Source organism: Fukomys damarensis, unplaced genomic scaffold (assembly GCF_012274545.1).
Source record: "Fukomys damarensis isolate Sample0158 unplaced genomic scaffold, DMR_v1.0_HiC HiC_scaffold_13, whole genome shotgun sequence".
Classification (NCBI taxonomy): Eukaryota; Metazoa; Chordata; class Mammalia; order Rodentia; family Bathyergidae; genus Fukomys; species Fukomys damarensis.
Genome location: NW_022900925.1, coordinates 9,247,672 through 9,260,421, shown reverse-complemented (window position 1 = coordinate 9,260,421; position 12,750 = coordinate 9,247,672). Strand labels below are relative to the sequence as shown.

Genomic DNA, 12,750 nt, shown 5'->3' with positions numbered 1-12,750 from the left:
CTGAGCTAAATCCCCAGCCCATTATTATTATTATTATTATTATTATTATTTTTATTTATTTATTTATTTATTTATTTATTTATTTTTTGGTACCGGGGATTGAACTCAGGTCCTTGTGCTTGCGAGGCAGGCGGTGGAACGACTGAGCCAAATCCCCGGTTGCCCACTTCTTAATCACTAGTGCTAATGGACGAACACAATTTTCAAGGTATGCATAAGTTCTGAGAAGGAACATGTTTCTTATTCTAACAATATTGTTACATGCAAGTCAGACTTCACACAACTGACTTTATCCCTGAACTTCACAATTGGCATTTTTGCTCTAATCAGTTGAAGTCTCTCCATGTAGCCAGAAAGTCTAGTACAGAAGTGTTTATGGACTAACAGGAGAATATGCCAACCTTCAGTCTTCTGATTTACTGGTTCTTCTTTAACAATTAGACATAAATCACCATCACTACTCCAGGCACCAAATCCATTTAGAGAAGACCCAACCAAAAAAAGTCTGTTTTGTGGAAACAGCAGCTGAATTTCTCTCTGCAGCTGTGTTCGACAGAGCTTTCTTCTTTAAGTCACTTCCTTGCTGCTGACACGTTTCAAGTAACTCCAGTATCTGCTGACTCAACGTATCTTTGGCTTCAAGCATTGTGATTTTTCTAGGTTCTAAAAATGATATTTCTTGGAAAGGTTGAACACATCTATCTCTGGTACATAGGGTGTATGAAACGTTGGAGGCATTGAGTACCTTTGTTCACCTGGGAAAGGCACTATCTGGTTAGCTAGTTGGGTTTTAGTGGGTTGAATGGAATTGTTGCCATTTACCATGAAGAGGCAGTGTTGTTTTCATCACTTAATCCCTTCCTCCCTCGAAATATTGGGGGTGCCGAGGTCTGTATTGACATTTGCATATGTCAGTTGCTGTAATGACAAAGCTCAGGACAAGTCTGCATTCTGGAGGTTGAACTGTGCATCTATAAGCTGCTGGTGTGAGTAGAGGGTTGGTGACAGGGCAAAGAAGTTATTATGTTGTTGATGGTTTGGAGTGAAGGGCGGGAGACCCAAAATTGAGTTCAGGAACATGATCTTGCTTGCTGGGAGTGCACATGTTTCTTCCACCTCCGTTCTCCACCGCTCTTTGAAACACCATGCAGGAGTTCCGAGACAGTCTTCCCGCTTTGATCACAGATGAGGACAGGGCAGTGGAGTGAGGTCCCTGAGGTAGGACACGAGACAGAGAAAACTTGAGAGAAGAGGCCCTGAGAGTCCGCAAAAGGCACAGCAGCCGGGGGTTGCCTACGAGATTCTGCTGGAACTTCCAAGGTTACCCCCAATAGACTTTTTAAGTCACCTGCCTCGTCATGCTGCCGGTTGACTTAAGATTCCTTTGCCCCACTTGGAACAGATTATATATAACAAGGCAAAGTACAGTTCCCTTAGTGTTAGCTCTCTGAGCTCTGAATGTCAGTGGTTCTGTGTGTTTAGGGTTAGCAGCCCTTCTCATTGCTCTCCTAGCTACTGAGCCAGCCCTTACTGACAGCTCTCTGGAACTCCAGCAGCTGCAGCGCTCGCTCCTGCCTTTCTCAGGCTGCTGGCCACTCTCCGTGTCAGCAGTCTCTAGTGTTATCAGCTCATAGGGCAACCCGCATGTCCTGTTCTCCTCGAGACAGGAATCATGTTTAAGCAGAATAAAACCATTCAAAACATGCTTTATTAGGTCTTACATTGCAAAACAAGGGAAAAAAGTGCAGGCGCTGTTTTCATATGGACAATAGAAGCCAGGCCCACACCGCACAGTGTCCTGCCAGACAGCTGCAGACTTTCTGCTCAGTCATGGGTAGGGCAGGGGCTCCAGACTGGACCAGAGTGAGGATATCTGAAGTGGCCGCAGAGGAGTGGAGTCATCCGGAGAGGCTGCAGGACAGAGTCATCTGGGATTGACCCATGACTGAAGCTCTCTGCAGGCAAAGCAAAAGTCTTCTGTGGGGAGCAGATAGGGCATCTGATGTAAACATAGTCATCAGCAAGGTGTCTGGGGTGAAAGAAGGGACAAAATTAAATATGTACCTCATGGGGAGCATCAGGCCCTTCTCTCCTGCCTCAGTCACAAGGGAGCTTTTACTGTGTGGCAGCGGGCAGACAAGAACACAGGTCCTCCGTGGGTGAGCAGATGGCTAAAACAGACATGGGTGAGACTGAACCACAACATATTAATTTTCCCAGACCCAGTGTCAACTTTTGGTGCCACTAAACACATTGCTCTAGTTCTTTCTTGGAGCCAGGTGCAGACATATGACTTGTGGGTTTTTTTGTTTGTACTGGGATTGAACTCAGGACCTTACACTTTGCAAGGCAGACAGCGGAACCACTGAGCTAAATCCCTAGGGCCCAGACATGTGACTTGCTTTGGCAAGTTACACTTGATTGGAACTGATGTGTTTCCCTGCCAGGTGAAAGCTTTAAGAGCCGGTGGCGCACACTTTCTTTTTCCTGTGGTACCTGTTCTATTAGCCTGCATTCTGGAATGAGGAGAGTGTGGTAAAAAGGTGCAAGACAGCCAGGTGTGGTACACACATGTAATCCCAGTTACTTGGGTGGCTGAGGCAGGATTGCAAGTTTAAGGTTAGCCTGGGTAATTTAGAAAACCTATCTCAAGAAATTTTTTTTTTCCTTTTTGGTACTGGGGATTGAACTCAGGTCCTTGTTCTTGCAAGGCAGGTGGTGAAACCACTGAGCTAAATTCCCCACCCAAAGCTTTTTTTTTTTGTACAGGGGATTGAACTTGGGATCTTTCACTTGAGAGGTAGACAGAGGCACCACTGAGCTAAATCCCCAGCTCTCAAAGTTTTAAAAAGGCTTGGTATTATGGTTTGGATCTAGATGTACTCGCCTCATGCAGTCATAGGTGGCTTTTTCAGAAGTGTTTGAATATAGAGTGTGTGATGCTGGGATTAAGGGTGTGTGATTACTAAACCAGTACACTGATTGGTTTGGCACTGCCCAAATCCTGGTAGTCTGGATAAGATAGAAGGGGCAGAAAGACACTTTTTTTTTTTTTTTTGTACCGGGGATCGAACTCAGGTCCTTGTACTTGCAATGCAGGCAGCAGAACCACTGAGCTAAATCCCTGGCCCTGAAAGGCACTTTTAAGGTCCCGCATTGCTTTTGCTACCACATGGGTGCCACAACCAGTTTCTCCTCTGTGATGCTTTTCTGCCATATGCCACCCTGCCTTCCAGCCAGCCGGTTATGGACAGAAGTCTCTACAAACGGTGAGCTAAATAGACTCTTTTCCCTTTACCTTTGCGTGTGAGGTATCAGCAACAAGAGAAAAGTAACTATGACACTTGGGATGTGATGTACCTTTTTTTTTTTTTTTTTTTTAGGATAAAATGTCAGTTTTGTAAAAAAAATGTCAAATGTTTAATGAAGTACACGAGACTTCACTCATGCATTCTGTAAGTCAATGTTGGAAACACTGCAGAATTATGATTAGTGGTCAAGCCAGGAAATCCTAGGAAAGGAAGATAGCCACAGTCGAGCAGTAGAAAGAACTGGAATCTCTGCACTCTTAATGCACTGATGTGATGTGATATACTTATTGGTACAATCCTTAGTAATGGGTTTAATCTCTAGTACTGAAGGGGAAAAAAAAGCCAGCCAGGCATATACCTATAACTCCACAATGAAATGGAAACCAGGTACAGTGGTGTATGTCAATAACCTCAGCACTCTGGGAGGCTGAGGCAGAAGGATCTCAAATTTGAGGCCAGCCAGGGCAACAGAGAGAGACACTGTCTCAAAATTAAAAGCAAACAAAATGGGGCTGGGGGATGCAGCTCAGTGGTAGAGTATTTGTCAAGCGCACAGAAAGCCCTGGGTTCAATACCCAGTAACAAGGAAAGGGAAGCTGTGATAGCAGGTGCCTGAAGTCCTAGACACTCAGGAGTCTGGAGCAGGAGAATCATCTGAGCCCTGGAGTTGGAGACCAGCTTGGGCAACACAGCAAGACAAGGTGAGGAGAAGATGGGGAGAGAGGGAGAGAGAGAGAGAGGAAGCAGGAGAAGGGAAGGGAGAGACAGAGAGAGTGGGAGAGAGGGAAAGAGAGAGAGAGATATTCTTTTTATTGGGCTGGCTGCATCCCTCTTCATGTTCTGTATATGAAACTTCTTTAAGATTTGCAAAAGATTTAATCTCAAGCCACAGATTTAGGCATGCAAGACATCACACAATCCTCATTTTTAATAATTCACCTTGTATTTTGAATTAGAATCCTCATTCTACCATGATTACAGTAGAAAACACAACCCAACTCATTCCTGACCCCCATTTCCTAGAGTTTGGGGATGTTGTGCCTCTACATCCCTAGGCCCTGGTCAACTCTCTTCCCAGGTTAGATTAGCATATCCAATGCCTCTGTCCCTAGGTCCCTGTGGATCTGTAGCCCTTAGCTGCTTCATTGTTCTGTCCCCAGGCCGTGAGACTGTTCTGGGAAACCATCCAAGCTCCCATCTACCTGAAACACCATAGTGATTCTCCCTGGGCACTTGCTGCCTCCCCGGCAGGCAGCAGTGTCAGGGCTTGTCTGCTTTTTTTTGTTTGTTTGTTTGTTTGTTTGTTTTTTGAGACGGGGTCTCACCTTGTAGTTGAGACTGACCTGGAACTCATATGTAGCCCAGGCTGGTCTTGAACTCACAGCGATCCTCCTGCCTCAGCCTCCTGAGTGTGCACCATCACGCCCGGCCTTAGGGCTTGTCTCTGTCTTCGCCCCTACTCTGAGGAATTTCTTCCATCCTTGTGTGGGGGCATTAAAGTCCTCTGACCACTGTCTCCCTGCCCTCCTTCTCTGCTGATTTTCCAGGGCTCATTGAATATATCCAGAGACTTTCTGTGTTCAGATAGTGGCTCTACCACTTTCTAGTGACTTTGAGCAAATCACTCAGCCTCTTTTGCTTTTTTTGTTTTTTATACCGGAGATCGAACTCGGGTCCTTGCGCTTGAGAAGCAGGAGGTGGAACCAATGAGCTAAATCCTGGGCCCTCTCAGCCTCTTTTATTTCTGCTTCTGAAAAACAATAATGGGTCTCATCTGTCTTCATTCAGGTTGCCCCAGAAGCAGACCTCAAGACAAAGATTTGACTCCAGCGAGTCCTGTGGAGGGGACTCAGTGTATACTAGTAAAGGCATGAAGAAGTGAGACAAAGAATAAAGGATTTCAAGCCAGTTACTACTGGACAACTGGAGCTTAGTCCTGCTGGGGAACTCTGGGGGACCCTAAAGTGTTAAGTCGGGCAAACCATGGCTTGGCCCATAAAACAAAGGTTTATGTATTAGAATGACCAATCTTAATTCACTTATATATGGACTGTGATGGCTTTCACACTACTATAGCCGAACTGAGTAGTAGTAATAGAGACTATATGACTCACAAAGACTAAAATATTTATCATCTGGACTTTCACAGAAAAGTTTGCCCGCTTCTTCTGTAGGACATGCTCGGAGTTGTCCCAACCTAGGAGAAAGAAGCTAGGGAATTTACCCACCACCTCCCCACCTTCCTCAGCTCTCTTCTCCTTCCACTTCCCAGTTTACCTCTTCTAGGGTTCTGATTGGGCAACATCAAGGCTGCTATGTTTACTTCTGCAGCTATAATCGAGTCTTCCGTGCTTTGTCTAGCTGCTGACACTGAGTTGAAATGCGCTGAAAACTGTTTACCTTATATATTGTGACTCTATAAACACGTTTCATTGCTGAGTTTATAATCACTAAGATTACATTTCCTTTCTTCAACTATTTTTTATTGCATTTTGGAAAACAATATGTGATGTATTTTGGGGATCACATGATGTCTATGTTACATATAAATGATCATAGTATAAGATACACCTCTCACCAAACCTAGGAACTAGACTGTAATCAATAACATGTATGTAGCGGTGTAACCCCGCCTGTCCCACTCCTTTGATCCCTTGAGAAGTGGCCACCATATGATATTTTGTGTTTATTATTTCATTGCTTTTAAAAAAGGATCATGCAATCATAAATGGATGTGTGCTTAAACTGTGCTTTGTTTCTTTTGTTTATGAGCTCCATAAAAAATGGTATCACCTTTATAGTGTACTCTTCCGAGCCTTGCATCCTTCAGGAAATGTACTTCCAGGATGCTTCCCTGTAGTTCTGCTGTGCTGCAAGAACTGCTTGTTATTATTAGAAACCCTTAGGAACTCCAGGAAAAACTAGGAAGGATTCAAAACCTTGATGATCTCTGGCTTCATATGAATGACCTTTCTAATAGGCCCAGCACTCCTCCTTCTGCACTGTCCCCTCCCTGCCACCTTCAGGGTTCTTGGCCCTGGATTTTGACCATGGCTGGTTGTTCTAAGGTTAACAACTGTCTCTGGCAAGTCTGGAAAGTATCTGGACTGAGAAATCTCTAGCATGGTGGCCATAGGTGTTAGATGTACAGCTCTGGGTGTGAGGGCCCACATCCCATCATGGCACAGGAGCAGAGAAGTGGACAGCTCCAGTCAGAGGAACAGCCTTTCTGGGGTCCAAATCCCTCATCCCAAGGGTTCCTGGGGCCCAGCCATGCTGTGATCAGCTTGGCATGAGTGGTTCATTTATTTTCTTACAATTTAAAGGGAAGATTAGGAGAATTATCTCAGTCTGTGTGATAGTCCAACTCATGTCCTTCTTCTGATGCTGAAGGGAAGAAAAAAGATAAAGACAAGAGGGAAGGGCTGGGGATTTAGCTCAGTGGTGCCGTTGCCTGTGCAAGGACCCGAGTTCGATCCCCAGTACCAAAAAAATAAAGGGAAGCTGGTGTGGTGGAGCACACCATAATCCTAGCACTCAGGAGGCTGAGGCAGGAGAACCACTGTGAGTTCGAGGAGAGCCTGGGCGACATAGTGAGTTCCAGGTCAGCCTGAACTGCACAGCAAGACCTTGTCTCAAAACACCAAGGTGTGTGTGGTGGTGGTAGGGGTTGATGACTGCTGACCAGAGGTGAGCAGAGATGAGAGAGACGTATAGGAGTTGGGGAGGCTGATGACATATTTGGGAGATGTGTCCCAAAATCGACGGGGACACACTCTCTGTCCCTTATGTGCTCCGTCAGGGAGCATTTGAGGGTAGGGTTGGAGCAGAGGAAACAGGAAGAGGAAAGGGAATCCTTAGAGATCATTACCTTAGGGAGAGGGAGGCAGAAACTGGAGCAGGCATCAGACCCACAGTTCTGGGCTGGGGCTTGAGAAGGAGTTGGAATGGAAGCTGTGGGCCCCTCCGCCAGCTCACTGGTCCCCAGGAATATTCCATGGCCGTTGGGCCCCACCTGGCTGAATGGGTTAGGGGCCAGTTTTCTCTTAGGTCTGGAGCTCAGGAGCCTAATCAGATAACGCTGTTCTTTCCCAGACCTTAGGACTATGTTGGAAACTTCTCTGTCTGATGAAAGTCTTCAGGAGATGGATGACAAGTGAGCTCACCAAGGGAAGGAGGAGAGAAGGGTGCTGAAGATGGAGCCGGGCAGTACACCGGGGTCAGAAGGAGAAACAACCAACATCGGAGCCCTGGAAAGAGGGGAGGGCTGAGAGGCAGGGTAAGGGTGGTGAGGCTGGAGCAAAAAGAGAAGGTGCAGTCGTCTGTCTCTTCTCCCTGCAGTCCCAGGCACCCCGTGAGCCTGCGCCGGAGCTCTGTACTGCCCTTGAGATGGAGAATCGCACACAGCCCCCGCTGGACGGTGCATATGCTGGTCTCAGAGCTCAGCCTTGTGGCCTTCATCCTGCTGCTGGTCATGGTCTTCTCCAAGAAATGGCTACATGACCCTGGGAGCCGTTTCTATCAACACCACCCCATGAACGTCAGCCACAGAATCCACACCTCCATCCATATCATGTCTGTGGGGCTCCTGTACTTCTGCAGCTCTGGGAGCTGTCCCAAATCAGAGGACTGGAAAGGTGAACCCCGCCACCCATCCTGGGCCTCCAGCCTGCTGTGATCCCCGTGGCTGCCCCTGGGTATTCTTGTCCCCTCCCTCTGGTCATCTTCACTCTTTGGCCTGCAAAATGACTCCTTTGGCACCAAGACGTCTCCTCTACTCTGGCCACATCCGTTTGACTGACCCACAGGAAAATGTCACCCCTTTGGCTAAGACCCAGAGCTAGGTCCTCGCTTATAAAGATGTTGTGAAGGGGCTGGGGATTTAGTTCATTGGTGCCTCTGCCTGCCTTGCAAGTACAAGGTCCCAAGTTCAATCCCTGCTACCAACCAACAAACCAGACAAACAAAAAGATGTCGTGAGGGTGTGGACTCAGACTCCGACTCATTCTCTGAACAACATTCACTCTCCTTGGGGAAGGACCTGGGTCGGTGGGGCTCTCCTTCCTCTCTGATACACCCTGAGACATTTTCTCCAGTCTAGGATGCCAGCCACTTTCCTTTGCTTCTGCCCAAGCCTTGCCTCTCTGGGCCAGCTCTAGGATCTGAGGACTTTCTATTTTTCTGTATCTTCTTCCTTGATCCTTCCTTCCCTGAACTCTTGCAAATGTTTCATTGTTCACTCTTTTGAGTCTCAAATGCTGTCCTCTCACCCCTTAGGACCTGAACCTCTTTTCTCAGTTCAGAGAAAATTAGAGCTTTGAACACCCATTTCTATTTATCCACTTCCTTTTTTGTGTGCGGTATTGGGGATTAAATCCAAGGTCTTTGCACTGAGCTACATCTCCCAGACCTTAAAAAAAAAATTTTTTTTTTTAAACTTTGAGATAGAGTTTGGCTAAATTGCTAAATTGCCCAGGCTGAATTTGAAATTTTGATCCTCTTGCCTCAGCCTTCCAGAGCACTAGAATTTCAGGCATGTACTACCATATTCAGCTATTTCCAATTTCGTATATGGAAAAAAGTGGGGGCATGAAGCTGGGTGTGGAGATGCATACCTATAATCCCAGCAACTTGGGAGGCTGAGGCCAGAAGATCATCACAAGTTCCAGGCCAGCCTGGGCTACACAGTGAGTTCAAGGCCAACCTGAACCAAATAGTAAAATTCTGTATCCAAAAGAAAAAAAGAAAAAAGAGTGGACTCAGTGATAGAGTGCTTGCCTAGCAAGGGTGAGGCCTGGTATACCATTGTCAGCACTGAGAAAGAATAATGGTAGCTAGGAAGGAAGAAAGAAAGGGAAAGAGAGAAAGGGAAAAGAAAAAAAGAGAGCCAGGTGTGGTTGTGCACACCTATAATCCCAGCACTCAGAAGGCTGGAGCAGAAAGATTGTTATTTTGACACCAGCCTGGGCCAAATAATGACATTCTGTCTAAAAAAAAAAAAGAGTACGAACAAATTTTAGTAATTGTTTTTTCCTGTATTTACAGTATCAAAGAGTATAAATATATATATTTTTTGAGACAGGGTCTCACTGTGTAGTTCAGGCTGGCTTTGAACTCACTATGTATCTCAGGTTGTCCTCAGACTCACAGCAATCCTCCTGCCTCAGCCTCCCAAGTGCTGGGACTACAGTACATGCTACCACACCTGGCCAAAATATCTTAAGGCCTTTAGTAAAACTTTCCATATTGCTTACAAAAACTATTATAGGTTTTGTATACTTTATTCAAAATGCTCACTCTAGAAGTGTTTCTGTTTTGGAATTTTTAAGATCTGGAGATATTTTAATATATGTAATGAGATATTTTTGAGGATGGGGCCCAAGTCTAAACATAAAATTCATTTCTGTTTCATATATACTTTTACACATATAGCCTGGTGGTGTTTTTTTTTTTTTCCTAGTGGTAATTTTATGTAACATTTAAAATATGCCTGCAATGTTGACTGTGACCCATCACATGCTATTAAGGTGAAATTTTCCACTGCTGGTATGTCAGCACTTGAAGTTTCAAATTTTGGAAAATTTCAGGTTTCAAAACTTCAAATAAAGCATGCTCGGGGCTGGGGACTTAGCTCAGTGGTGCCACACCTACCTGGAAAGCACAAGGTCCTTATTTCGATTCCTGGTACTGGAAAAAAAGAATGTTCAACTTGCACAGAAATTTATGCTTTTACTAATAATGCGTTAGGACACTTGTTTCACTGTCTTTGCCAGCCATGACTGTTAACTTGAATACGTAACTTTTCTGATTAAAAACAGTGCCAGTTATTTATGGGACATGCAGAAAATTTAACAAAGAAAATAAAAATCACCTAAAATTTCATCACAGATATAATCACATATAGGATGGACCATGACCATCTGATGGTGAATTTACTTCTCTCTGTATATATATTTATTTCTAAATTATAAATCAGCAAGTACTCTACCATGAGCTCATATTATGATTTTTAATAAACATGAAGATCCAGTGCATGGGTATGCTAGATTTTATTTTTCAAAAATCTTGAAAATCCATGAGTTTGTTGGACATCTTAATATCTTGTCAACGAAAATTCCTGTACCTAGATTTTTATTTCCCTAACATAAATACTTAAAAGAAGCATGGATGGATCAAAGAACCTTAATAACTTAGGTTTTTGTTTTGTTTTATTTTGTTTTGTGTGAGACAGGATCTTGCCATGTAGCCTAGGATGGCCTTGAACTCTTGGTGGTCCTCCTGCCTCAGCCTCCATAGTAATGGGATTACAGGTATGCATAGACTTTTTTTTTTTTTTTTTTGGTATTTTGTGCCAGACTACTCACCAGAGATGTTGCCCACCAGCAGTAGATGAAAGTGCCTCTTTTCTCCAAATATTCTCCTCTATTGGATACTCTCAATTTTATTTTTATTTTTATTTTCAATTAATTCAGTATTTTAAAAAAATACCTGTAATTTGCAGTCTTTTGTGTTGAGCTTCATATATTTATAGATTTTGTTTTTTGGTACTTGGAAATGAATTTGGGGACTTTCCACTGGGCTACATCCCCAGCCCTGGTATTTGTATTTCTTCTTTTGATACTGTAGTTCAAGTCCTCTGTCAATGTTTTTGGTATATGGAATTGAGCTTAGGACCTTGCACTTGCCAGGTGGGCATGGCACCACTGAGCTACATCCCCAGCCCACGTCCATGTTTTCTATTGAGCTGTTAATTTTAGTATGGTTGAAATTATCAAGCAGTCCACACCTACCTGGCAAGCACAAGGATCTGAGTTCAATTCTCAGTAACAGAAAAAAAAAAAAGTAAAGGAATTATCAAGCAATGTACATATCGAAAATCTTGGCTTATTTAATAAGTGAAGGAATTATTTTATGACTATTTCAAATGTGCATTTCTTTGGCTATAAGTGGGCCTGAACATTTTCTCACATTTGCTCATTTGACTATATTTGGTCTTTTGTGACTTGTGAGCTCATGCTGTCTTGTCATTTTCTCCAGACAGGTTTAAGATGTGGAAAAACCAGCCCATCTTTGGAGTGGCCAAGATTAGCTTTTCCCTGGCGCTGGAGTTGGGCCTTGTCCTCACCATTTGGTTGCACCTGTCTTACCTGCCCCAACTGAGGAAACTGGCCTTCTTTCGCTTGCTTGGGACCATCTTGAGCTTCTGTGAAGGTACTTCCTGCCCCAGCCCTGAAAAAGGTCTTTAGTTTTACTAACCTGTGTCTTCCAGGGCACTCCTCCTTCTTCTTTAGGGGTGGTAAGGGGGTTTTGAGGTCTTAGAAGACAACTGCGAGTTGAGTTACATTATTTCCTGGTCACTGGAGGGATAAAGGTATAGAGATTGATTCCCATGAGCGTCTGAGGCTGTGGACTCTGGGTGGTCATGGGTTGGTGGTTTTGAGTTCAGCAGACAAGGAAGAGTCCCCTCTGGGATTCTTTGATGAAAATACTTCTCCACTTCCTGTCACCCAGCCAGCTTGGTTTTCTTCACCCTCCTGTTGTTCCCTATTGACCTCTGGATCTTTGAGTTAAAGAAGAATATATCCATTCCCATCAGCTGGAGCTATTTTATTGGTTGGTTGGTATTACTCCTATATGTCACTTGTGGTGAGTGGCCAGCAGAGCCCTGGGAAAGGAGGGAGTATGGGTGGGTCAGGGCAGAGAAGGTGTGGAGGGAAGGGTCGGGTTCTTAGGGATTTATATTCCCTTGGCCTCACCTTGCTTGTCACACTCCATCCCACTCTTCACTTTCCCCTCCCCACCCCCTGTCCTTTCCCAGCGGTCCTTTGCTACTTCAACTATAAAAATATCTGGAATCCACTGCAAAGTCCCTTTGGCAGCCTGTCCTGTCCATCATTTCCAGCTCAGTGAAAGAATCTCACAGTCAGCATTCTACCTCAGACCTCCATCATTCTGGATCTGAGCAGAAGGACCTGTCTCTATCATCAAGTGCTGTGCATTCTTCTAAATCTCTCTCCACATCCTCACCCACAACCCTTGAACAGATTGGCTCTCATTGTGAGAAATGAGAAAGGGAGGATTTGGGGCCACTTTTGTGTTCCTCTTCCTTGTTTTTTCCTATAGCTTGGGTGGTATGGAATAAATTGTTCATGTCTTCTTTATCATTCTGGCAGTTTTTGGGGCAAACTGGAGGATGAAGGCGAGGAAGGGAAAGAGAACAAGTTAATTTCCCAGTTCTTCCTGCTTCAGACCCTTTGGTCCCTAAACCTGTCCAGCTCCCACCGTAGCATACCTAAACACAGGCAAACACTTCTTGAGAGCTAAACTGCTACACTTTGTTACCCCATCCCAACATTTGCTAGTCAGGGGCAGGAGGAAGTACAGTTAGTTTGGAGAGAGATATCACTTTGGAACTTGTTGGCTTATTCACAATGAAGAA

At 44.6% G+C, this 12,750-nt stretch overlaps 1 protein-coding gene and 1 pseudogene across 1 annotated transcript; one reads left to right on the top strand and one right to left on the bottom strand.

The window, feature by feature from the left end:
- Window positions 1-1,080, bottom strand: part of LOC104855880 — a 2,245-nt pseudogene extending 1,165 nt beyond the window's left edge.
- Window positions 1,081-7,417: 6,337 nt separating this feature from the next.
- Odf4 (outer dense fiber of sperm tails 4) lies at window positions 7,418-12,221 on the top strand. The gene is made up of 5 exons (XM_010615023.1): window positions 7,418-7,467; window positions 7,653-7,948; window positions 11,349-11,522; window positions 11,823-11,957; window positions 12,130-12,221. Exons 1-5 carry the CDS (start codon window positions 7,418-7,420, stop codon window positions 12,219-12,221), a joined length of 747 nt encoding a protein of 248 aa, XP_010613325.1.
- Window positions 12,222-12,750: the final 529 nt, after the last annotated feature.